This window comes from Athene noctua, chromosome 1 (assembly GCF_965140245.1).
Source record: "Athene noctua chromosome 1, bAthNoc1.hap1.1, whole genome shotgun sequence".
NCBI classification, from domain to species: Eukaryota; Metazoa; Chordata; class Aves; order Strigiformes; family Strigidae; genus Athene; species Athene noctua.
The window spans coordinates 18,430,491-18,456,522 of NC_134037.1; the positions used below are offsets into that span (position 1 = coordinate 18,430,491).

At 41.9% G+C, this 26,032-nt stretch overlaps 1 protein-coding gene across 1 annotated transcript; it reads left to right on the forward strand.

Annotated features, from left to right (window-relative positions):
- Positions 1-456: 456 nt before the first annotated feature.
- YWHAQ (tyrosine 3-monooxygenase/tryptophan 5-monooxygenase activation protein theta) lies at positions 457-25,302 on the forward strand. Its single transcript, XM_074895656.1, has 6 exons — positions 457-599; positions 1,774-2,158; positions 18,961-19,084; positions 21,596-21,759; positions 22,138-22,233; positions 23,292-25,302. Exons 2-6 carry the CDS (start codon positions 1,865-1,867, stop codon positions 23,349-23,351), a joined length of 738 nt encoding a protein of 245 aa, XP_074751757.1. The 5' UTR covers positions 457-599; positions 1,774-1,864; the 3' UTR covers positions 23,352-25,302.
- Positions 25,303-26,032: the final 730 nt, after the last annotated feature.

Here is a 26,032-nt window from a genome sequence, read left to right on the forward strand (position 1 = left end):
GCTGAGGCAGAGCCGGGCCGAGGGCGCAGCCGCAGCCCCTCCGGGTGGCGAAAGGCCGACGGGGCGCGGGACGGGGCCGCCCTTCCTCGCCCCCCTCCCGCCGCGGGCACCGCCTCCCGGCGCCTCCCGGCCCCTTCCCCCCGCGCCGCCGGTGCCGCCGCGGCCCCGCAGTGTCCGGAGCGGCGGCGGGGAGGGGGAGGGGCCGGCGGGGGAGGGGAGGGGACGGGGGGGGGGGTTGTAGCAGCATCACCATGGCGACAGTGACGTCATCTCACCCTGGATCTAATTGGAGGAAACCCCGTGGCCCCAGCCGCAGCCCACGGGCCAACCGAGCTTGTGCCCTGCCTGCGCTCGCCCCCGCGACGGCGCGCTCTGCTCGGATTGGCGGCCGGGGCGCGGGGGGGCGGAGCTGGGCTCGCAGGCCGGGCTGCGATTGGCCGCGTGGGCGCGGGCTGAGCAGCGGGTAGGCTTGCCTGTGCCAACGCCCTTTAGCGCTGGCTCTCGCCGGAGACGGGAGCGGCTCTTTCTCTCCGCCACAGCCCCGAGCGAGGCAGCCGATCGGGTGGCGCCCGCGGCCCGGCCTAGCGCAGCGGACTCAGGTGAGCGTGGTGCCGCGTCCCGGCGGCGGGCGCGGGCCCCGCTCCGCCGCCGCCGCCTCCTGCCTGCCGCCGCGTCCTCCATTTTGTGATCGCGGCGAGGAGCGCTCGGCGGCCCCGGGGAGCGGGAGGCGCCGCTAGCCAGCGCCGCCATTTCGCACCCGGCGGGGCCGCCGGCTTCCTCTTTCCGCCCTGCCGCCGCGGAGGCAGCGCCGCGGCCGCCCTCTGTCCCCGCCGTCCCCGCGCCCTCCGCCGTCCCTGGGGACGCGGCCGCCCCCGCCCTCGCCGGGGCCGAGACCCCACCCACTGCCGCGCCACCGCGCTCCCCCACCGGCAGTGCGGGGCCGCCGCGCCCCCAGCCGCGCCGCGCCGCGGGCCGCCGTCCCGGGGCCGGAGCTGCGGCCACTCCCGCCGCGGCCGCCGGGGGGAGGCGGGGAGGCCCGAGCCCCGCCGCGCCCCGCCGCCAGGAGGCGAAGCGGCTTGGGCCGCCGGCCTGGCCCCCGGGCCGCCCCGCCCCGACCGCTCCGAGCAACCGGGGCGTCGCTCGCCCCGCGGAGCGCGGGTGCCCGCGGGAGGCGGGTCCCGGGCCCACTCTGCCAGCCCGTTGGGTTTTAACCCCTTCCGTGCCTCCCCAGAGACGAGCTCGGCTCGCTCCTTTTATTCTTTATTTTTCCCCGTTTGTCCCGGCTTTGGCGTGCGCCTTTCTAAGTCTTTCACCCGCAGAGCTTGTGGCACACGGCGGGAGGGCTTTGGGCAAGGCCTCCCGTGCTTGGTGGTAACTAGGTATTCTCCAGGTCCCTGTTAGACTGCGTACTAATATGCTCACATAAGTCAAGGAAGAAAAGCAGGGTGAGGACAGAAAGTCACTTCTGATGGAAAAAATAGCTATCTCCAGCGCTGGGTCTTCAGACTGCTGTCCCTTGGCTAGCACCGAGTGTGCCTTCCCGGTTGGGTTTCTAGGTCGTGGTTTCCCTAGGGGTGGACCCTTGGGACGAATGCCTGTCCCCTTAGCCCTGTGGGGAAGGGCAGGATGCTGCAGGCTGCCTCTCCACGAGAAGCACCTGGAGATGGGGAGGCTCGGCTCGCTCTGATCCTTGGTTGGTTGTGAGGGGTGGTGTAAAATCGCGTTTTGTAGTGTTTTATCCTAGCGTCATGGTTACTGTCTTTTTTCTGGCAGGTTTTGAGGTGCATTCTAGTGTTGATAGTGTGACATCCCCAGCTTCTCCTGCTTTTGCTACTATACTGCCCTTGCCCCACTGCCAGCCACCATGGATAAGACCGAGTTGATCCAGAAAGCCAAACTAGCTGAGCAAGCTGAGCGTTACGATGATATGGCCACCTGCATGAAGGCAGTAACTGAGCAAGGTGCCGAGCTGTCCAACGAGGAGCGCAACCTGCTCTCAGTGGCCTACAAGAACGTAGTGGGGGGGCGACGCTCTGCCTGGAGGGTCATCTCTAGCATTGAGCAGAAGACAGACACCAGTGACAAGAAGATGCAGCTTATCAAGGACTATCGGGAGAAGGTGGAGTCTGAGCTCAGGTCCATCTGCACCACTGTCCTGGTGAGTAGAGACTTTCTGTTTTCCTCATTGTCTTAAAAAATACCCAACAAAAAAACCCAGTTTTCCTGTGTACTGATGTGTTGAGGAATAAGCCTGGGAACTTGACTAGGGGATATCAGGCAAAGTATTATGCTAGGGTAGGGGAAGTCAGTGCGGTAACTTCTGCAACCATTATGTGGGTTACTGTAAGGAGGAAGATCATTTGAGCTATGCTCTGGGCCCCATATGTGTAGAGGTATTTGAGATGCACACTCAATTCTGAGTGTATTTGGAGTAGGTTTTTAGATGGAGTGATCCATATGCTGTGTTGTGCTAGGTAATTGCAGTAATGCAGAGAATTTAGCCTCATGCCTGTTTGTGTTGTGTTTAGTAAGCTTATTCATAAAATAATCTGAAAAGAACATGGGGAGACACCCTTTTATTTCTTCAGATCAGCACTAATAACCTGTTAAAAGCACTTAAAAGTAACTGCACGTGCATTTCATTTACTTCTTGTGAAGAAAAATACTCTCAAAGGGTCTTTAAGAGACATTTTGAGGATTTTTAAGATATATAAAATACAGCTTTGTAAAGCAAGACATCTGTTTTGAAGGTGGAAAATAAAGACATGTAGAAATTGGCTTTGTCAGATTCAGGCTGACTTCTTAGGGGAATCTTTAAAATGAACTTTCAGTAATTATGTAATAATGTAAAACTAAGGTGTGAGGACTGTCGTGACACCCCAAGCATGCATCAAAGCCCAGGAATACGTTTCTGTACAAGCAACAGAATTCCAGATGCTATCGATAGCGAAACTGTACTGCACTGTAGTGGGAGCTGAAGAGACGTGTGTCAGCAGTGTGGAGGCTGCTGGACCTGATTCTGCGTGACCAGGGAGTTGTGACTGCCCGAAGCTGCATGTGTGTGATGCAGTAGTAATTGTGTGGCAGGTAATCTTAAGCGGTTTGTTTGCTCCTCTTAGGTTTTTCGTGTTTGGTTTTTTTTTTTTGGTGTCTAGTATTGCTATCATGAGAACAGGAAGAAGCAAGTATATAAGGAAATAAACAATTTTGAGGTAAATGTATCCTAGATTGGTTTAGGAGACCTGAATTTAAAGCTAACTGGTTTGAAAGTAACAGAATTTGCTTCATGGTTAAGTGTTCTGTCTTGTGTACAAGGAAATGCTTCTTTGGATTGTGCTGAAAATACCTATATGCTTCCGTGCATGCTGCCATCTGGTTTGTTTTTTTCCTAAATCATTTGGAAATTTATTAGCTTAATGAATCGGTTGAGTTAATTCCTTAACACATTTTAAGAGTCCATGTCTTCCAAAGAAGCTGTTTCTGCAGTTACAGGCATAGTGAAGTTGTAAAACTTTTTGCTGATTGTTTCCTGTGACAAGAGTTTCACTAGAATCTGTGTGATGGGGTGCCAGCATTCATGCTGTTGTCACTTCTCAATCTCTTCCACTCAGTGCCCCACTTCAGAACTAATTTCTTGGAACCTCACCATAAAGCTTACTCTTCAGACTTCTTAATCTCCCTCTGTCCTTCTACCAAATCTAGTTCCTAAGAGAAGATTATGCATAAAATCTCATAGTGGTTGTTGTGCCATCTTGACAAGCTTCTATAGGGAGATTGAACGTCTCTGAATGATAAAGGTAGTGAGCCATTTCACACAGTGTCTATACTGAAATTATTCCAGCTGCATCAAATGGTGGACAGCAGGTAGTCTGGTAGCTATGCTAACACAAACCTCTGATGTAGGGAAAGCAAGCTCTTCCTGTGCTGGCTGAATTTTCCCTGCATTCTAGTCTTTACCTGTTCTCAGCCATAGCCTGGTTGGCAACTCTCCTTCCCTTCTCCCCTGGAAGACAGCAGGAAGTAGTGAAGACCGAAACTACAGCTGTGCATGCCTTTCCTGTTCTGCCCTGCTGGCAAAGATGTGCCTTCCTTTGGTAGGAGGAGATCTCAGTTCTCCACTTCAAGCCTTCCGATTTTTACCCTTCCTTTGAGGGCCATGTGCACAGTTATGTTCTGTTCTGCTTCTCCCTTTCCCCCTCCATCTACTACTCCTGTGATCCATGAGTCAGCACCCAAGAGGTTGCAACTCGCAATGTGCAGGCACTACAAAGGACGGCTTTCCTAAAGCTGAGCCACAGAGTGGTTTTGACTTCTCCTTTGAGTGATCACTTCTTCTTTACAAATACTATAGTAACTGCTCGCAGCTTTTTGAAATGTCTTAAGTTGAGTCTCAGAGATGCTTTTTTAATGCTAGGAAGGCAGCTAAACTGAAACAACTGCTGGCAAGTAGTATGGAAAGGTTGCTTGTCATCTGGAGTATTTGGATTTAGCAAGGGTGGATGCGTTGGGTGGAGTGTGACTGCTGTTAGTCATACTACTAACAGGTTTTTTCAAAAGGTTTTTTTTTTTTATATTACTGATTTGGCACAGCTTTTCAAAATGAAGTATATCTGCTGTTGTAGAAACCTTCATTTAGAAATACTTACGCTAGCATTACAAAATATTGCTAATTTTTGATTAAAAAGACAGCAACTCTGAATCTGCCAGTGCCTTCTTTTTCTGTAAAGAATGCTGCAAGACCATTAGGTAAGGCATTGTTTTAGGGCATGGTTTGATAAGGACTCTAAATTTTATCACCACTAGAATACAAACATCCAAAATTATATTGAGCTACATACATGTAGATAGATACATAAATAACAATTTTTATTATTTAATGTACAACCACCATCCGTGGTCACAGTAAGATACTCCATCTCATGCCAAGCATTGGAGACATTTCTTAAACTGCCTGTCTTGCAAGTAGGAGTAGATGTGATCCAAACCCTTCTTAACTGTTAATTTTATGACTGGTCTTTCAGGTGACAGTGGCTCTTTAATGAAGAAATGCTATGACATTTGTCAAACAACTTTCACAAATGCTTTATTTGAAAGGTACACTAGGACGTTTTACTGAAGTGCCTGTATTGATTGACTAATTCCTTGGTAATATAGAGAACTGATGTTGAATCATCGCTTATGAATCATAGTCGAAACTCTTCTTGAAACTCTCATGTCTCTCAATAAAGTAACTTTTATTCAAGGTAAAGTTGAACTATGTTGTTCATATACTCTCTGACCACAAAGTTCATGTTTATATTCTCTTGAGTGATTTCAAGACAGGGATACTAGATAATGTGGAAGGGATGGATGCTGTACCAACTTTCACGTAATTAACGAAATAAGTCGAACTTTGAAGATAGAATGTACAATATGAGACTAATGCTTTATTGTATATACACCCTGTTGTTTAGTGACATCAGATTTTCAAAAAAAAGTAACTTCTGAATTGGAAATTCTCTGGGGGAGCAGGTCACACTGGGTTTTCTGAGAGCCTCAGTCCCTTTGCATAGCGATCACTTGTGTTGCATTCAAGCGCCTTCGTTCTTTAGAGGGAACTAGTGTAAAGGAAGGAAGGACACCAGCCATTGCTTGGAAGCAGTTCACTGCAACTTGAGGATTTTTCCATGTGTATTTGTTAGTGTTTTGCATATGTTCAGTTTCTAGGTCCTGATGTTGTTGGAGCTCTTCATAGAGTAAGAGATGAGATTTGATAACTGCTTGCCCACAGTTTAAAACTTGATGAAGGTGCAATGGCTATAATCCTTAAGGCTTGGAAACAACAGTATCCTGATGGTTTCTTACTCCTCATGTCTTTAGCTGAAACTTAAAACTTTATTTTAATATGCTTTTAAGTTTTTGCATAGGGAAGTTACATATCTAAGTCTTCTCAGTTGTTTCCAAACATTTATTTTTACGATGTCCTCTGTAAACAGTTTTACATTGCACTTGTCAGGCCGAGTCAGCCAGTTTTTCTTGAAATGAGCAAGGCCACTGTGACCTTTTAAAAATGGACCGACAGTAACATTACTTGTGCTGTTGGTTCTTTTCTGTACCCTGTGGCAGTGCGTGCAGTGAAATAGTCTTGTGCTGTAAGGTGTACCTTATTTCAATTTTTACTGTCTTAAGGTTGAGATGATGCTTGTAAATGTTTGATCTGCTGTGAGATTGCAGTGTTAATTGTTGAAACCATGTATGAGCATGGTGCTCTTGCCAGCTCCCCTTTCCTTCCTCCCTCCCTCCCCAGGGTTTGCAATGTTGTTACTACTTCTGCTTTGCATAATTAAGAAACAATAAATGCTAATACAAACGGGTAAAAATCTCTGTCCTTCTGATTTTTATCCATTTTGTAGATGTGGTTCTGAAATTAGTCACTTAAAAATAAACAAAACAAAAATCCCCATACAAATAGGTAATATTCAAAGCAGCTTTTTTCAACGGGACACGGTCATAGTTTCATTGAAAATGAAGTTGGTATTTTCTTGCAGCAGCACATAGATTCCTTATGTCAGATATATACCTGATGTCAGATGATGAATAAGCTTTGATCATAGCCCTGTTTTTTCCCTACCATTACTTTTGACCTACAGAAAAATGAAATCTTGATTTTTATTGTATGTGCAGAAATTTGGCAGATTCGGTAAGTATCAGCTTGATGCTGCTATATAAACAATTTACTAGAGGTTCACATCTTGTGAATCCTTTTTCTCTGCTTTCCTATTTTCAGTGAATGGTCACGGTTTATACAGAAATACATAGTGTTGCAGAGGTGAAACTAGCATCCGAGTAAAAGGATATTACTGGGGAACTATGTAGGATATGGTTTTATTCTGATGGTCAGGTATACTAATCACTTTGGTTAATACTGCTTTTGGATTTGGATTAGTTGCCCTGATAGTGGTTGGGACAGTGATTCAAATACTACTTTTTTAACCTTTTATAAATTAAAGTAAATGCTATTCACTCATCCTTTTTAAGTAACTGACTACAAGGACTAGCTACTTCATAACTCAAAGCCAGACCTTAGGTTGGGAACGTTACTTCTTGGCAAATCCAGAATTGTGGAGTGAATGTTAGATTAATGCTTTAATTTGGAATAAGTCATCTTTTTGATGAAAGGTAATACGTGGGGAGAGAGTTGATTCTCATTTGTGTTCTTAGCACAACTTCTAACAAATGTCCACATATTTGTGATAAGAATTGTGGAACTTAATGTGTGAATCTTTTCTAGTTTAACATGCTTGAAATGTAAATTTAAATTCATGAGCTGGACTTACTCATAGTTGTATGTTATATCAGTTTTTGCCTTTTGTTAGAATCTCCTCTGAGTACTACACTTTTGTGCAAGGAAAACTGAATCCATTTCTAAGAAAGGACTGACACTTGCAGAAACAAAGCCTAGAATGTACTGAGGTTCTTGAAGTGGCTGAAAATTGTTAAAGCCTACCTAAAAATAGTTCAAGGAATTCTGATTGTAGCTGAGGCCTCCATCCCACACAGTTCTTGCTTGCTGCCCCCTCCCCCTGCAACTACATACTGATTTTCCAAAAACGTACAAGCAAGCTAGTGAAGGTCACAAGATAAACACCAGCAAGGTATTCTGTCTGAAGTTCTGAAAACTTGGGCCATTATGTTATTTCTGTGTGCAGTGTCATTTCCTTTTTCAGAAGCTACTGGAATGAGTTTAGATCACTGATTTGACTTACATGGATATCTCCATCTTGGGGTAAAGCTGAAAATAGGGTTAACTTATGTCTGTTGAAAGTAGAAAAACCTGAAGATCAATGGCTTGTCTGTTCGTAAAACTTTAAGAAATGACCACCGGAGATTCCACACATGTCTGCAAAGTCATAGCTCCTAACAGCTCTGAAGGGCCTGTGCTGAACATTAACATCCTGTGAGAAGCAGAATATGGAGTAATTGAAAATAGGAAATTGTAATGCCAATGCAGGTGACTGGCTGTTGAGAATGGGGCAGCCAAAGCTTCATATATCTCCAGTGTCAGATCCATTTTTTACTGAGGTTAAGCTGTAGATTAACCAGCCTGGTTGTAGTCAAGGATATTAAAACTTTGTCTATACATACCTCAGTCCGCTTGTAGATCTAGAATTACTACATTTCCTGGAGGAAATGTACTGCTTTGGTGGCCTTATAACAATAGGATGCTAATGCGGTGAAGCTTTTAACAGATTTTGTAAATCACTGTCATGCTTACTTGCTAGACAGCTGTCTCACAGGCATTTCTACTGCCTTAGATACTAATATGATAGATGCCTTTTGAAGTAAAATGTAGAAGGCTGTCTATCAGAGAGATAGAACTTGATGAGGAAAGAACACACTCGAGCTTGAAGGTTATTAGCAATTGCTTTCTTTATGATGGCACAAATTGGGGTTGTTTAGCACATTATTAAAGGGTAGATTGTATCAATTTCTGTATGGGCACAGAAGCTGGGTATTCTCTTTTCACTAATGTGGGATACCTGATTTTCAGAGGAAGGTGTTGAGGAAAATGGCAGGGTAAAAATGCATGCATGTACTTCCTTTAAGTTTGGTAGGTGAAGGTGTGTGCTTGATGAATCAGTGTTTTCTTATTTGTGTAGATCTTACCATTTTTTTAGTTTTATGCTCTTGGTCTTTGAGAATGATGGGCCTAGTGCCTGCAGATGTTACTTGTTGTTTGTGTTTAAGCGTTTTTGTACTTGTCTGTAAACTTGAAGCTAATTTTCTCACAGGCAAGCTAGGTAAGGTAAGTAAGACTGTTGTTGAACACTGCGTTTGTGGCCTTTATTCCATATAGCCTACATAGTTCGTTGGCCTGATGTTTACAGGTTCCTCCTCATCCTTTCTGCTTCCCAGAGTGCTGGACCCAGCATCAGAATGCTCCAGCTGAGTTTACAGCTGACTTACAAGCTTGTAATTTGCAAATCCACTATGTACACCTGAATAACAGTTCATCTGAACTGGGCATTTAGACATAGGAGACCGTAAAAATAATTTTAAGTGCCAAGTTTCACATCCTACGGTTCTGAGCACCCACCAAAATATCCGATGAAAAGACCTATGGACTAGAAAGCCCTAAATTATCTATGATTCTGTTTGTGCCTTTCTCTTAGTCTGTTAAAGGAATCAAGGGTTTGATTTACCAGTTTCTAACATTGATAAAGGTTTTATTCCTTTCTCTAGGAACCTTTATTCTGTCCTTTAATTTATACAATCCATCCACTGAAGTAGTTGGATATAGGAGTCATGTTATGCTCTGGAAACAGAAAACTTTCCATTTACTCTGATAATAAATTTTCTTAATGCACTACATACACTTATCAGACTGTCAGCCTCATATTTCCTGGATAAAACTTCTTCAGGAAGTCCTGTTCTGAAGTTGAATACATTTTGCAAGATTATTGTAAGCAGAATTTGTTTTAAATGGAAGTAGGTATCAGGGCCTTAGCAAGAAAGCCAAGGTTCATTTGCTATGAGAAATTGTTACAACAAGGTTATCTGAAATACTGGCTTCTAGTTTTTGTGAGTTAAAAGTTAGACTTAGTTGTTGTTGGTTTTCTCATTTGGGGAGTAACAAATTACTGGCACATTTCCAATACACTGAAAGAAATAATATGCCACTGGGTTTCCTTCAGGGTGAAGCTGGACAAGACAAAAGATTCTTCCAGCCACATAAGCAGTAGGAAGAAAGTGCATGTGTTTCATTATCTTTCTGAATTTCAGTGATCACAAGCCTCTGATCTAGGGCTCCTAAAGAGAGCAGAACTGAAGCAAGGAAAACTTTTAGGCCCCCCAGAGTTTGTTTATGATCATGAAAGTCTGGCTTTAAAAATCAGATATTTGCACAAGGGCAATGTGCCTTAAACCCACAAAACTCCTGCATGCTGTTGTTCATTTAGAGTGTTGTTACTCTAGATATATCTCAGTCAATCATTTAATCATACCTTCAGGGCTTCTGTAGCTGCAGAGCATAGAAATGTTTTTAAATGTAAATTTAGACTTTTTTTTTATTCTATTATATTGTGGAAGATCACAGATGGAGGATGCTGGAAGAAACTTAGGTAGTCAGGATTCTGAAGGGAAGAATTTGATGTCAGTAATGCATGTTTACTAAGAGGAGAATAACTCTTGAAGTACTTTGAGGCATTAGAAATATGAAAATGCAATCAAGGAAGAATGTTAAAATCAATTTGAAATAAATCTGTCTGATACTAAGAAAATTTTCCTTAAAGCTTTTGGCTGTGTTGTATGGCCATTACTTCAGCAAAAATTTATAATTATTGAAAAAGAGAATTACTTTTTTTTTTTTTGAGGACTCATTTCTACGTTTGGCAGGGGGAAACTGGAAAACTTCAGGCTCTTCCATAAAAATTTGAATAATTCTTTGACTTTCAGTGGATTGTTTGTTCTGTCTGATAAAAATCTATAGAAAGGAGAACTTGCATTTCCACACACTTCTAGTTCCTGGCTTATATAGTTCTTTGGGGACCACAGCACTTTCTAACTTCTTGTTTTAGGAGAAATGTAAGCAGTGAATGTGAATTCTAGATGAAATTAATCTCAACCCCAGGTGGGAATAGTGTGGGCAGACATGCTGCAGCACAGGCTTCCAATGCATCTGTTAAGTGGGATTGCAGATACTTTGTTCAGGGCCAATCCTAGATATTGACTGCCAGTTTTTAAAACTATCTAGACAAAGACTCAGAACCAAATGGAAAAGACAAATTAGGTCACACTCTCCATTTCCATGCGAAGTACGTTTGTCTCTGCTTTTGACAGTGCTTTGTCAGGTCATGTTAAGGCCATGCTGTTACTGGAAAGGCGTACACGTATTTTCCTCAATGTATGAACTGAAATACTGATGGTCTTAAGAGGTCTGTATGAAAACTATTTAGGATTCTCCCAAAAGGAGTTGATGCACAGAGCTTCAATCCACTTCTGCTGAATTACACTTTTGAAAGTAAAGTGATCTTACTGTTACAGCAGGGGACTCTCCCTTTCCTGTCAAGAAAACCACTGCTGAATGTTAAAACACACCTAGGTTGCAGTGAGTCATACTGTGGACTTTGGAATGACTGATTATACTTGAAGTAGTCGAGAAGTCTTAATACCAATTTACTAGACGATTAAAACAGGCAGCTTTTATGAGTAGAAGCCTTACTGAAAGATCTGAGCCTACACCAGTCATCTGTGCTGTCAAACACTTTGGAACGTTTAATGTGTTTAAATTTGCATTTAACAGTTATATTAAGCAAATATATTGATATGAGCTGCCACACCAACTTCTTAGCTTTATTTTTTCACTGCAGTTAGGGTAGAAATCATTTCCCTCTATGCTGCTTGTAGGTGTTTTTTCTCATATTGGAGCTGGATGCACCTTCAGTAATATTTGAGACTGAAGAATTTTTCCAAGTATTTTGCATACTTCAGCTCTGGCTGAAGTTATGTGGTGTCACACTTCACATAGTGTGCCTGTGCACACTAGGATACAAACTACTCATCTTCTAGATGGGACTGTGACGTTGAATCCATGTTCAGGGTGGTGAGTTAACTTGCTGAAAAAAAAGTGGTGTTGACATGCACTCTGTGCATGTGCATTAATTTTAAGGAACCCTGTCTCAAAATAGACTTATTTCGAAACAGTTTCTTCACTTACATGTGACCATTTGCTTCTGTGAGGTTTGGCCAGTAAGACTATGCTGTTACAGGCAAGTACAACATTAAGTAGAATTACTTGCTGTCACCCATGTAACATCTGTTCTGGTGCCTAGCTTCGATACTCCTTTAAAAAAAAAAAAAACAAACACAAAAGGCAGAAGCACTTAAAAGCAGAAAATAGGAAACGTTCACTGTTTGCTCAGGAAGGGAAGGAACACCTAGGAAACAGCAATAAAACTCAGTCGAGTCTCTGCAGGACCTGTGAATCTCAGTGCCCTGTGGAATGGTAGCACCTCCTCTGCTGGCAGGTCTGAGCACTTGGACAGCAGAGAGCTGCTGGGCAGTTGATTTGAAGTTCAAGCTGCTCTTTCTGCATTTTTTCATATCATTAAACTTTTTTCATCATGGAGTGAGGAGAAATATAAAACTTTTTTATATTATATGCATTGATATTAATTTGTTCTTGCATCAAAAAAGAGTAATACTGTTGGATTTTCTTTTCTCTGGATGCTTTTTGTGTCATATGAGTTAAAACCCAACAGAGGACTTTGCAGGTTTTAGTAATTTAAAACAAATACAAATTACTTCACACAAACTTTTATGGTGTTTGCTTTTAAAGAATAGCATTTAAAATGGTATGCCCAAAAGATGAAGATGGTGTTGGAATAAGGTGTTTTAAACAACTTGAAGTGAGATATAAGGGCCTCAGGCTCAAGAATATTGCTGAAACAGTCTGATTTGAAAACCAAACTTTATATATAGACTTTATTTACAGAACTCTATGCCAGCAATTTTGAACATTGGCACACTCCTTGCTCAAGATCATGCAGCAACTTAACCAGTTCATATTTATTGGGGAAAACTTTTGGAGAGTGTTGCTACTTAGATGGTTGCTTTTACATGGATGTTTTTTCCTTATGGTGGAGCAAAACTAACAATAAACTGTTGGTAGGAGACACAAATGGCAATGTAGATCAGTCTTTTAATGGCATAATGGTAAATAACTTGGTGCTGGTGATGTCACCCAAACATGTCATAGGTGTTGACATCTGAGTGATGGTGGCATTGTAAATATTTTGAGTTCCTTCAGTTTACCACATTGAGAACTTCCGTAGGTACATGATATCTTTAGCTTGCTTTGAAAATTGACCTTGTGATCAGTAGATAATCTGTGGAGCTGACCTGGTTCATGTTCATCCTCTGGTATTGAAGAGGTAAGTGTGAAGAATATTCCAATACCATTAGCTAATATATGTAGAGACTTATGTATTTGCTTTTCTTATTTAATTCTAAATGGCATAGCACTGAAGGAAGATCAGAGGTCAGTTTGGTATTCAAGATTATTATTTTTTAATTCATCTTTGCTGCCAAGATTCTTTATAGCTAAATATGTGGGAAGAGAGAGCAGCATGGATCAGATAGTGGTGTTATTTTTCTGCCACTTGAACCTACCACATAGTTAAATTGTACAGAAAGTATTTAGTATCACTGTGGTTGAACTTGATGTCTCAGTCAGGCTTGCCTTTTAAAACAGGCTTACATGGGAGAAGTTGGGACATTCTGGTTTGATGTCAGCTTTTTAAAGAAGGGGTTGTCCTGAAAATAGGTAACAGAAAGCATATGTAGAGTGGGACTGGTACATGAATTGCAGGGGATGTGTGCATGATGTATGTAGGGAGAGGCTTGCTGGGTGCATACTCAACCCATAATTATGAAGGAGCTGTGTCTTCAGGGAGCTTCTTTTTCTGTATCGGGCACTTCAAGTAAAGATATGGCTGGTGTATTCCTTCAGGGCTTGCTTTTTATAAAGCTGAAATAATGGGGAAGTGATGAGAGCAGGTGAATTAAACTCAGTATTTCTGGCTTAGGTCAATTGCAATGGTCTGATACTACAACCACATGTTCAGCCTTCGTTCCAGCTTAAGCAGAGGGGAAAAGAGACTTAAGAAAGGACAGTTACTCAGTTGGGAAAGAACAAAAGTAGAAGGAGGATCCAAAAAGGCAATTGAAATGTAACATTCTCTTGGCATGTAAAAGAATAAGTCTTCCAATAGAGAGTAAAACAACAACAACAAAAAAATGAGCTTTAAAGGGGAAAGAAGTGGTTTGCTGCCAGGCTCCTGGCCTGCTCCTCACAGCTTCTTCAGGCAGCTGCGGATCTGTTCCATGGACAGGTAGCCCTTTGTTGCTGGCATCTCTTTAATAGATAAATAAACCTGACTTCTGCAGGGAGGGGAAGAGAATATCATATATGAGAGTTAGGTGCTATTAGGATGGCGGGAGTGTTAGCACACTGTGAAGGTAGAAATAAAATGAGATGGATGAGCAACACTAATGAGAAGTGTGGTGGGAAATCCTGTCAGACTACCAGGATGACAAGCACACCCCTTGAGAATAATGTAACAGTGGGGGGGAAGTAGCAGATACCCAACCACAAACTGTCACAGTACAAACCTAATTTAATGCAACCACACCGGGGCATGAAGGGTCTGGCCTGAGGACAGAGTACTGATTCCTGCATATTTGTATTGCTTATGGTTCTGAGAGTCACCCACCAACAGAGCAGGCCAGTGGCCAGCAGCTCCAACATCATGTGGCTTTTCATGGCAGCATCTGAGGCATGTTTGACATTGTAGAGCAAGTAGTTCCTGGTTGTTCAGGTCTTGGTTTAGAGGGTGATGTACTTCAGAAGTTGTGAGTGTGTGGTAAGAACAGCCTCAGTTCTTAACGATGGTAACATTTCTCAATTCCCCTGTTCTCTACAGAATCGTCTTGGTTGGAAAAGACCTTGAAGAGCATCCAGTCCAACCGTTAACCTAACACTGACAGTTCCCAACTACACCAGATCCCTCAGCGCTATGTTGTCCCTACTCTTAAACACTTCCAGGGATGGGGACTCCACCACTACCCTGGGCAGCCCATTCCAATGCCTAACAACCTGTTCTGTAAAGAAATGCTTCCTAATATCTAGGCTAAACCTTTTCTGGTGCAATTTGAGGCCATTACCTATTGTCCTATTGCTTATTACTTGGTTAAAGAGACTACCTCCTCCCCTCCAGCAGTGCAGGGGTGCAGGGAATGAGGGTTGCAGTCAGTTCATCACCTGTTGTTTGTGACACTCCTTCCTCCTCAGGGGGAGGACTCCTCACACTCCTCCCCTGCTCCAGCGTGGGTCCCTCCTGTGGGCTGCAGTCCTTCAGGAACAGACTGCTCCAGTCTGGGTCCTCCACATGGTCACAAGTCCTGCCAGGAGCCTGCTCCAGTGTGTGCTCCTCTCTCCACAGGTCCTGTCAGGAGCCTTCTCCAGCATGAGGTTCCCACAGTATCACAGTCTCCTTTGGACACCCACCTGCTCCTGTGTGGGGTCCTCCCCGGGCTGCAGGTGTGTGTCTGCTCCACCATTCCCCTCCCTGGGCGCAGGGCACAGCTGCCTCCCCATGGGCTGCACCACGGCCTGCAGGGGAATCTGCTCTGGTACCTGGAGCACCTCCTCCCCCTCCTTCTTCACTGACCTTGTCAGTGTCAGGTGTCTGCAGAGTTTCTCTCACATATTCTCACTCCTCACTCTGGCTGCCATTGCTCCCACACAGTTTTTTTCCCTTTATTAAGTATGTTATTCCAGAGGTGCTACCACCGGCACCGGGCTCGGCCTTGGCCAGCAGTGGGTCTGTCTTGTAACCAGCTGGAATTGGCTCTGCCAGTCATGGGGGAAGCTTCAAGCAGCTTCTCACAGAAGCCACGCAGTAACTCCCCAGCTACCAAAACCTTGCCATGCAAACCCACCACATTCCACCCCTTACCTCTGTGAATCCCTTGCTAGAAACCAGGGATAGCTGAAGCAGCTTGAACCCCATCATATGCTGCTAGAATCCTACCTGTGGCAGTGCCTGTCTCTCTTCAGGTAAAACTTATCAACATAAATGTTGAGGTTGGCTGAGGTCTTGCAGCCCAGGCTGCCTGTGTTCATTTTACTTACTGTTAACTGATGTTTAAAATGAGGATTCCTGACTGACTGCTGCTGATGGAAAGGTAGAAAAGCCCAAGTGGGAAAGATAGAGAACAGATGTAGGAAATCTTGAGTTTTCCTGACTATTACTGACTCACAACAGTGTAAAGTAAATCATTTAGCTTATTGTGCTGAGTGTTCTCGCTGCCCTGCCAACATTGTGTCTGGAGGGTAAGAGGCCTTCCAAGAAATGATGATGATCTGAGATGGATGGCTCACTGAGTGTACCAAATACATTATTGATTTGAAAGATAACGTCTGGATAGATAAATAATCAGCTTCACTCCCAAATCTTTTTGTATTCTGTTTTATCCTACATGATTCATAGATGAGATCTTGTTCCATTTAAGGCTATTAAAAAAATTAAAACCTGATACAGAAAGTCCAGGACAAGAATGTTCCACCCTAGCTGATAGAGGCACAAATCTCTCCCTTAACCATGTGCTGTGGTAAGGATTAGGAGGCCCTGGAGATGAACTGGGAGGGGGAGCTGCTGTACAGGCAGCTTAGCTCCTCCAACTGAGAAGTGCCTAGGAAATAAGGCAGTGTACATAACCCACTTTTTGCTGTCTGAGAAACTATGCTCCCAGCATTGTCTTTTTTCTTCAAGTATTTCAGAAATCTGCACAGAACCACTGGTTTTTATTCCTGCGTAGTGGAGGAAGCACTTTTGGGATGCACTGACACACAGGCTGTAGTGCTACTTGCTTGTGGTAGGACTGGGGCCGTGGCAAAATGCTTTTGTACTCCTGGAAGAAGTGTGTGTGGTGTACCCCATCTGAAAAAAAAATAAAAATGGGCATTAATGCTCTAGGTAGTTTTTGTGTGACAAGTTTACAATAAATCTTTTAAGTTTTGGAAGGCATAGAATATCTGTTTGTTTCCTTGTTGATGTAGTTGTAACATCTTTGTTTTATTTCAGCATTTAAAAGAAAAATCAAAGGTACAGTCTTCTCAAATACCTGGTTTAAAATCCCATACAACATATCTTTCTTGATTGCCTGGTCAGTGTTACTTAGACTGTGGCATAGTTTTTCACATCTAACCTGAACATGTGCATAAATCACATCTCTGCTGCTTAATGTAGTCCTAACCTTAGGATGGCCTTTAGAGGCTGGTAGTTACTCTTTGATCATGACTGATTTAAGGAACCTTTCTCAGTGTAGGCATATTATGTGTCAGCTTTCAGCATTCTAGGTAGTTTCTTGTAAAATCAAAATTCTGTGTTAAACTTGAGGTTACCGCATTGTCATCTCTGAGACTTTGAAACTGGTTTGTGTAGCATTGACACCTCTCATAGGAAAAAAGCATCAGGAAAGCATGTGAAGTTTTTCCTCACTGCAGAAGCCTGTAGGGTGGGAAAAATCATTCTAATACGGGAATGACTCATGCAAAGTACATTATTAATTATGGGGTTGTTTTATCCATCTGCCTACTATGACTTAACTCTTGTTTTGAAACATACATAAGGTTTTGCTGCTTTTTCCTTAACACCAGTGAGGTGTACGATCCAATACGCTTGCATACTTCACCATGTTAAACTGTTATATAAATTTCCCACTTATCCCTGTGCCATACTAGCCAGTGTCTAGCATTTGGCAGTGGTTTTCTAGCCTCACAGAAAGTTGTAAAAATGTTTGGTTTCTGATTTGGTAAGTGTACGGGTATGTCAGGCTTGGTGTCGTCTTACCTTCCCGCTGTTTTCTCTAGGGTAGTATTAAGAGAGCTTGTAAGCCTTTACTGTTTTATACTGCCTTGGTAGGGGGATCTCTGAAGGGAACTTGTCTGTGAAGCTATGTGCAATATTACATCCATGGTAAGCACACTGTGTGGGTGAAAAAAGCAATTGGAAGCACCCTAGTATATGTGTTGTTTTGAAATAATTGCCAACACCTCAAATGGACTTGGAATGAATAAACGCTTTCAGCTGGATTGCTCTGCTACTGTAGATTATTAAAGGAAGTAATAATGGTATGGTGGTATGCATAGGGAATAGGTTTGTGACTAAAATTAGCTCCTTTTGATGATAGTGCTACAGTTGCCAATTAAAATGCTAAGGTTTTTTGCCCTGAGAGCTTACAGTTCCTTAAGCGTTTTCTTTGTAGCTGCTTCATGAATTTGGATACATGTTCCTGTAACAAAAATCTTACTTAACTAGCCACAGTTTGCAGGCTTCATGGAAACTTTCTGCTGCTTTTATGACCTGTTTATTTTTCCAAGTAACTGAATGCAGATCTTTATCTCCTAAATTCTTAGTGTAAAGTTGCTCTTGAGTATTGTGGGGTTTCCTTGAGTCTGTTGGAGCTTATTCTCATGTTTTGTCAACTCCAGAGAACATGGGTCAGTTGTGATAATGAGTTGGGTAAAATAGCTGGGGCTCGGGGACAAGAAGGTCAGCCAGAAGCTGCTCCCCTCATCAGTTCTCTGAAGTATCCCCTTCGCTGGGGGAAAATCCTGTACCTCATCTCTCCTTTACAGCTATCTTGGAAGGGCTAGGAGGCTTTTACAACCTTGGAGAGAGACTTATCTCCTCTTGCTGGAGGCTGGTAAACTCCCTGTCCCTCTAGTTACCAGGTAGGAGAGTAGCTCAGGGTGTGCTGGAGAGCACTGTATAGCTCTTCTTGTTCCCAGGAGTGGCAGGACGGACACGGAGCATGCCTCCCCGCTACACCGGAGCAGGTGTTGCTTTACAGCCTTGCAAAGAGCTGCTTTGGTTTGGTGAGGCTGGCTACCAGTGAGATGGGTTCGAATTCTTGGCTCGCTCTGGTAGGTGCGCCAGAGATCCCTTATCACAAGTCTAATGAACACAATTTATACCAAAAAATATAAGAGTTGTTTTTCTTACTTTTTTCCCTGTGAAGTAGGAATAAGTTCTTTTTTTATAGTTTTGAAACTTTCTGCATAGCACTTCATTTTTCCAGTAAAAGCTTACTAATTTGCACAATGTTTTTGAAATTAGAAGTGCATATCCTGAAACTAAACTTAGTCCTGAAACTATATGCCAGTAAACCTTTTCTGGTTACTTTTTCTGCAGCCTGATCAGATATCTGACTGACTGATCATATTAATGTAGTTTCTCGCTTTGTGCCTTTACACAGTTAGATTAAATAAGTGTGCATCTAAAATGCCCTTAAAGTTCCTTTTTTCCTCGTAGCAAATGTTTGAGTCCAAACTTTCTGGAGAGAATACAAATAGATTGAATTTAATTGCAACAGTGTATATAATATGTCAATGTCTTTTTTGTTTGGCTGTTTCAGGAGCTGTTGGACAAATATTTAATAGCTAATGCAACTAATCCAGAGAGCAAGGTATTCTACCTGAAGATGAAGGGAGACTACTTCCGATACCTTGCTGAAGTTGCTTGTGGTGATGACAGAAAACGTGAGTACCTTGTGGTCTTCGGCTTTTTTAATAGCTAATGAACTTCAGTTTTGGGCCATGGGCGAGGGAACAGTAAATGAAGTACAAGTGCCAGTATCCCACTCTGAATTCACATGAGTTAGCTGAGTTGAACCAACTGCGTCTCAGTTGGAAATCTCCAGTGTTCATACAGACAGAGAGTAAAATTCTGAATACACCTTAAGCGTAGTATGCCAGGGAATTGTACCTGGTGTTCCTGTCAGCTACCCTAAATTTCTGGAGAGTTGTTCCATAATGCTTATAAAGGGCTTCTGGAAAACAGTTTAGGTGAAGGTCTGCTAACAGTTATATTTCATGTTGTTTGTTTGTATTTCTTTACTAAAATAAAGTTGGTGAGGAAGAGTAAACCAATCTCTGCAGCATATTTCACTCCATGACGGAGTCCTGTTGATCTGTAAGTTTTAACCATTTCATTGTGAAGCAGACTTCGTTGTAGTCACCTCTTTATAAAGAAGCAACAAAATTACTCGGTCAGTACACTATCCAAAGAAGTGAGAGCTGCAGGGTTGGTTTTCACAGGGATAACACTGTCCCTGTAGCTTTAGTTTGCCCTTTTGGGTCCAGCAGAAGAGGCCTGGAAAACTTCACAGCTGGTACTGTCACTTGATATTGGGCATCCTGAGAATGCTGAACATTCCTAGAAGTTAGAACATGTGCCTAGGTGGTTGTAAGTACCTCAGGAAGCTCTTCTGGGGAGGATTTTAACTCTCTTCAAAGGATGTATTGACTTGAGTATTAGAACCATCTTGCAAGGCACCCAGATGCTATTGTGATGTTAAAAACTCTTGGTATGGCATAAGCTAGTGATACATTTCTACATAACAAACTAAAATTAGTCCTGCTGTGATGCTGTGACACAGAAAGAAGATGGACTGTTGGAGCAGGCAGAGGGCTGAAGTGACTGTCCCATTGGGTTGGGCATGGAAGGCATCTGACAGGGTTGGCTGGTTTAAACCAATTGAATTGCAAAGTGGGAGGACAGAGCTGATTGTCACTTAAGTAAAGTCTTTGTTAGTCTTCTTGTATTGTAAAAGCATTGAAATTGAAAGATGAAAATATACAAAATAGAGTAAAAGTCTTTGCATTAACGTTGCATTCAGAAAGTCTTAACTCTGCCTGATTCAAATGACAACAGCAAGTCCAAGTATAGCAGTCAACTTGTCTTTGGTTTTCACAAAGATAATCTGATTTATATTTTGTCTTGAGCAACAGTTACAGATCTGTGGGCTTCTCTGAGCAGAGAAATACTGTCTTATCTTGGCTAGAAAAACTGAATTGAAAGTGATGTGCATGCTGATATGGTGCTTACTGTAGAAGAGGGACTGATTGATAACCTTATTACCAGATCTTGGTGTTTTGCTGGGAAGTTACAGCTTATGTGTATCATGATGCATACATTTTGTGCTTAACTTCTCACAAACTTCTAGTTTTAATTGAAACTTTTCTGAGGTTCCACCTCTAAGCATCTGATTATTTTCTCAACTTCAAATATATTTTATGCCTTTATAAACTAATTTATTTCCTGCATTTGCTAGGTTTTTTGCCTTTTTTCACCTGTGGTCAACAAATTAATAGTCCATTAGCACTCATTACAGTGTGAATACTGAAAAACCCAAGTCTGTGTTTTGTCTCTTGAATACTTAACAGATTTTACTTTCCAAACTTTTTTTGCAGCACTTTCTAGAACAATTATGGTATTAGCTCTCTGGGAGCTGTATTCTGAGCTCAGACAATGGCCTTTCTTTTCCTGCAGTCTCCTTCCATTCTGCAGGCATGTTTAGGGTGGCTGTCGGCCCTTTGATTGTCTATTGGAAGAGAACCTGGAATAGACTATATGTCGCACTCTTAAAGTACTCACTCTGGCCTGGTAACCTCTTTTCTCTGTGGTATTTCTCCCAGTTATTTTGGGCACGACCTTGGGGTTTTTTTATCTTGACCTGTCTACACCCAGGTTTTGGAGGCAGACTTTCAGTTTTTCAGAAACATTCAGTACATGCCTTCCAAACTTCCTCAAGGAGAATTAGGGCCATACAGACAGTAGTCTTCTTTACCCTGTGCACCCGACGCACATGAGCATGTCCATTCTGTGCAAGGAATGAAACGGGATTTCTGTAGAAAAACTAACGCACAAATTTTTTTTGTACCTAAAGTGTCAAAGGACATTGAGCTAATGTAGTTATCTTGGATGCTTGTATTTGCTGACCTCTGTGTTTATCTGTCTCTTGAATACCTTTGCTCTGTAGTAGCTTAATTTGCTCCCTGTGTTTTGTCAGTGTGGCAGCTATACTTAAAATGGGTTTAAAATCATTACCTTCATTAAAGTAAGTGCAGTGTTTTGCTAAGAGTGGGCTTAAATAGAGGACTGTTCAATGTCCTACTAATGAAGTACTTCAAATAGTCATATCTTAAAAAAAAAACAAACCCCAAAACAACCCCCCCCACACAACTTAATGTTTCATATTCTTTTAACAGAAACAATAGAAAACTCACAGGGAGCTTATCAGGAAGCATTTGATATCAGCAAGAAGGAGATGCAGCCAACACATCCAATTCGCTTGGGTCTAGCTCTTAACTTCTCTGTATTTTATTATGAGATTCTCAACAATCCTGAGCTTGCCTGCACACTGGCAAAGACAGTAAGTTACTTTTTTCTTCTGTATGCCTGCAAGGACAGTAGAAGAGAGTTTATGCTTAAAATAATATGAATTATTATTTCCTAGAGTTTATGCAGGAAATAATCCTATTTAATGTATCTGGTTTCCAAGCTCATATTGTTAGTGGGATTAAAGGGGTACAAGCAAGCTGTATTTACAACGGTGACTTAAATTTTCAGCAACTCAGCAAGCTTTTATTATGCCTTTGTTATGCTTCTGTTTCAGATAGAGCAATTCAGGTCATTAACTTCTAATGTTGTGTTTTGGGTTTTTTTTTAAGCTACGTTTAGTGATAGGTTTAGTGTCTGGTTGTTTACTGATCAGTAAATAGAAGGACTAAAGGTGGTTTAATTATTCTAGGCGTTTGATGAGGCTATTGCAGAACTTGATACACTGAACGAAGACTCATACAAAGACAGTACTCTCATCATGCAGTTGCTTAGAGACAACCTAACAGTAAGTTGCCTTTTTGTGTGCTATCTGGTGTGTAACCTGTATTTGCTTAGTTAGTCTGAATTTGTGATGGAACAGACCCCTTATTTCACTCTAGCGCAAAACAGCACCGATTCGGGCTATTTACGCTACAGTACCTTTTCATAACTTAGTTTGAATGTAGTGTAAGTCTTATGTCGGCAAATTCACTCTGTCTAATCTAGAATAACAGCTTGGATAGCTCATGTTCTTTGTTGTTTTCTGCCCTTTTCAGTGGAGGGGAAGAAGGTGCATTCAGCTAACTCAACGTACAGGATAGGACAAGGAGTCAAAAAACAGTCTGTGGTCTGTCAGGGATTCTTTCTCAAACTTTTTGACAACTAATTCAGAAACAAAACATCTTTCCTGTTGTACATCCAGTGCAGTTTGCTTTATTAATTTTCCTGATTTTCATTTAAAATAACAGATCCAGAATATCAATGTATTAAGAATAAAATCAGTTGATGTTTGAATATATATTATAATGATTAGCCGTTTAAGAAAAGTGCCTAGGTTCCATTAAAATATGTAACTAGGGCAATTTTTTCAGGAGTATCCTCTCTGGATATTCACTACATTTAAAGTTACAGCAACATTTATTATTTTGCAATACTCCTTCAGTAGAAATGTCTTCTATTAGCACTACAAAATGCTTAACTTCAGTAACCACAATGGTAATCTGCACTTTCAGGACTCAGACTGCTGCTTTTGAAATTGATGTTACTCATGAAGCTGCCATTCAGACTTGTTGAATGATGTGGGATTGATGACAGAGCTTGCTATTAAGCACAAAGTCTGCACCTGTTCAGAACACTGTTTGCTCTGCCCCTTAGACCTGGGGTGCATAGCTGGTTGTGCCCCCTGCGTGGGGAACGATCTCCAATTACCTCTCTCCGAGCAGGGTTGTGCGGCTCCAGTGCACTGGTACTTCTTAGACATCCTTAAGTCTAATTCATTATCATTTCTATACAGTCAATAGTTGTCCCTTCTTGGAAGTAAAGCTGCACTTCTGAAAGCTGACACTGTGTTTCTTTTCTTTCTAGTTATGGACATCAGACAGTGCAGGAGAAGAATGTGATGCTGCAGAAGGTGCAGAGAACTAAACTGCACGTGGGGCGTCATTCTCCCTTTCCTTCTCAAGAAACCTTTTTACACGTCTCCATTCCTTATAGCGCCACTTGGATTTCCTATAGCAAAGAAAACCCATCCATGTGTATGGAAATCAATTTATAGTCTTTTCACACTGCAGCTTTGGGAAAACTCCATTCCTTGATTTGTGTTTGTCCTGGCCTTCCTGGTGTGCGGTTACTGCTGTAGAAAAGTATTAATAGCTTCATTTCATATAAACATAAGTAACTTCCAAACACTTATGTAGCGGACTAAAGTGTACCTGGTATTTAAAAACAAATCTGAACCAGTTCCTGCCAGTTGACTGTGTTTTGTATTACAGTAAGATGAAAATGTAGTTAATTGCAACTAAAGAGTGTTCCACATAGCTTTTAATTCTCCACATTCCCTCCTTATTCTGCAGGGTTTCCTTTCCATAATTGACTTTCACATGCTACTGTATATTCTTTTCAGCAGGAATATGGAAGTATTGGGCCAGATCAAGTTGAGCATTTCAAGTTTGGAAAATGACAAATTGAGTTGCTTCCTGTATCATGTAATACAGAAGCTTGTGTGTTTGAAAACAGGGGCTTCTCTTAATCCTCAGTTGCTGCTGTTTAAGTTGATATCCCTTCCCAATAAAAGTTCACTTACACTCCTGCCTTTGTAGTTCTGGTATTCACTTTACGATGTATTAGAAGCAGCATGTTACTGCCGGAGTACAGGCAGTGCTTTTTGGCAGACTAAAGTGCATGTCATTTCTTAATACACTGGAATGGGAAAACCAATTGAAGTTCACATGTCCAAGTATAAAATTTAGTACTTTTCCATGCAGGTTTGTGCACATGTGAGAAGGTGTCAAGTTTGTCCAGTGATTGTTACTTAGAGAGTTTGGACCACTATTGTGTGTTGCTAATCATTGATTGTAGTCCCAAAAAAGCCTTGTGAAAATGTTATGCCCTCTGTAACAGCAAAGTAACATTAAATAAAATTACATTTTATAAACCACTCACTGTTGACTTGTAACAATTCCATGTAGTCACGTAAGGGCTAAACTTAAATGTAAGTATCTTGTGCTAGAAGTGTCTTTCTCAAATTTAGTGCATACTTTTAAAAAGTCTGCTCTTAAACGAACTCATTTTATGAAAATATCCTGGATAACTTTTCATAGTTAACCTGGCATGTGGACTTCTTAATAACTAAATCTACTTGAGCTAATGGCTTCACTTTAATAATGACCTAAGAAAAAATAGCAAATTTTTTTATGTTCTTCCATGGTTTGCAAATCTTTTCATCTAAATTACGCATTTTTTTGTAATCCCTTGAAATTCTCCTATCTGTCTTCCTGTGGTGTTTTTTTCACTGATGGTCATCATTATTATTACAGTATTCCAGCTACACTTTTAGTAACGCAGATAAATTTGTCCTGCTCTAGAACATTAGTTTGTGTGCTGCCACATCATAATCTGCTTTCTGTTGTTCTTAGACTGCTTTTAGTATTACTGTTTCACCCAATTTTTGGAGCTTTTTGTAATAATATATTGCTCTGCCTTTTTATTTTCTTTTCTTTTCCTTTTCTCCCCTAGATCACTTAGAGTTTTTTCCTAAACCTCTACCTCTTAGTTTCCCATGTTGGTGGGTTTTTGAAAATATTTAACTCCTGTTAGTGTCCTGGCTAGACAGGATATGACATTATGAAAAAGGACATATTACTAGTCCTTGCAGGCTTTTCATGGTACATCTTCCACCTTCCATGTTTTTGCTCATTCTTTGAGTGTGCACAGCGAGTGTTCCTACAATAAAACTGTTCAGATTATGTACTTCAATTGACATGAATTGCTTTTGAAAAAAAAATTTGTATCAATTCCATTATCTTCATGCAGTCACTTTGAATTGCTGTCAAAGTATTGTGTGGCAGGATTCTACATAAACTCATATGCTTCTTAATCGGTGTTTTTGTTTCATAATTTCTTCCCCTCCCCCATGCATTTCTTGTTGATCCTTTATTTGTTTCATAAAGGTTGTTAACTCCTAAGTGCTCTCATTCTGTAAGAAGGTGTTTTGGTACTGACAGTGTTAGCAGTCAGCTTTATCTGCTCATGTAAGTTTTCTTTGCTGTCTTCTGGAGTGCTTAGTGTGCGTTACATTGTCAGCTAATGCTGTTCTCTTGTTTCCTTCATTTTGCAACTTGTCGAGAGTGTTGCCAGTTTTCCTTCAGGAGCAGTATATGGGCCCTGTATCTAGATTATAGCTTAATTTGTTAAATGCTCTTTGTCATGTCTGTCAAGCTGGGCAAATTCTAGCGGGCTCTTGTTCACTGCATCTACGTTTTGCACAAAAGAATGAGTCTTGAAACTGCTACGTCGCACCTCTTGAGCTTCAGTAATAATGAATGCAGCAGCATCTTCACACTGTTACTTCCAGAATTTGGCATTTATGTGTATTGTTTTGGAGGGGGGAAGGAATGAAAGGTGTATGGGAATAGGATGATGGTACAAAAAAAAGGAATAGACCATGATTCCCTAAATGGGTTTGCCTAGACACCCCCTCCCAGGTAAATTCCGTTATTGGTGCAACCCCCCAAGTAATTAGGTGTATTCATGTGGTATTATGGTTTCCAACTCCAGGAGATAATGTGCAGTTACTTGTATGCTGCCCACCTCACCTACCCCACCGC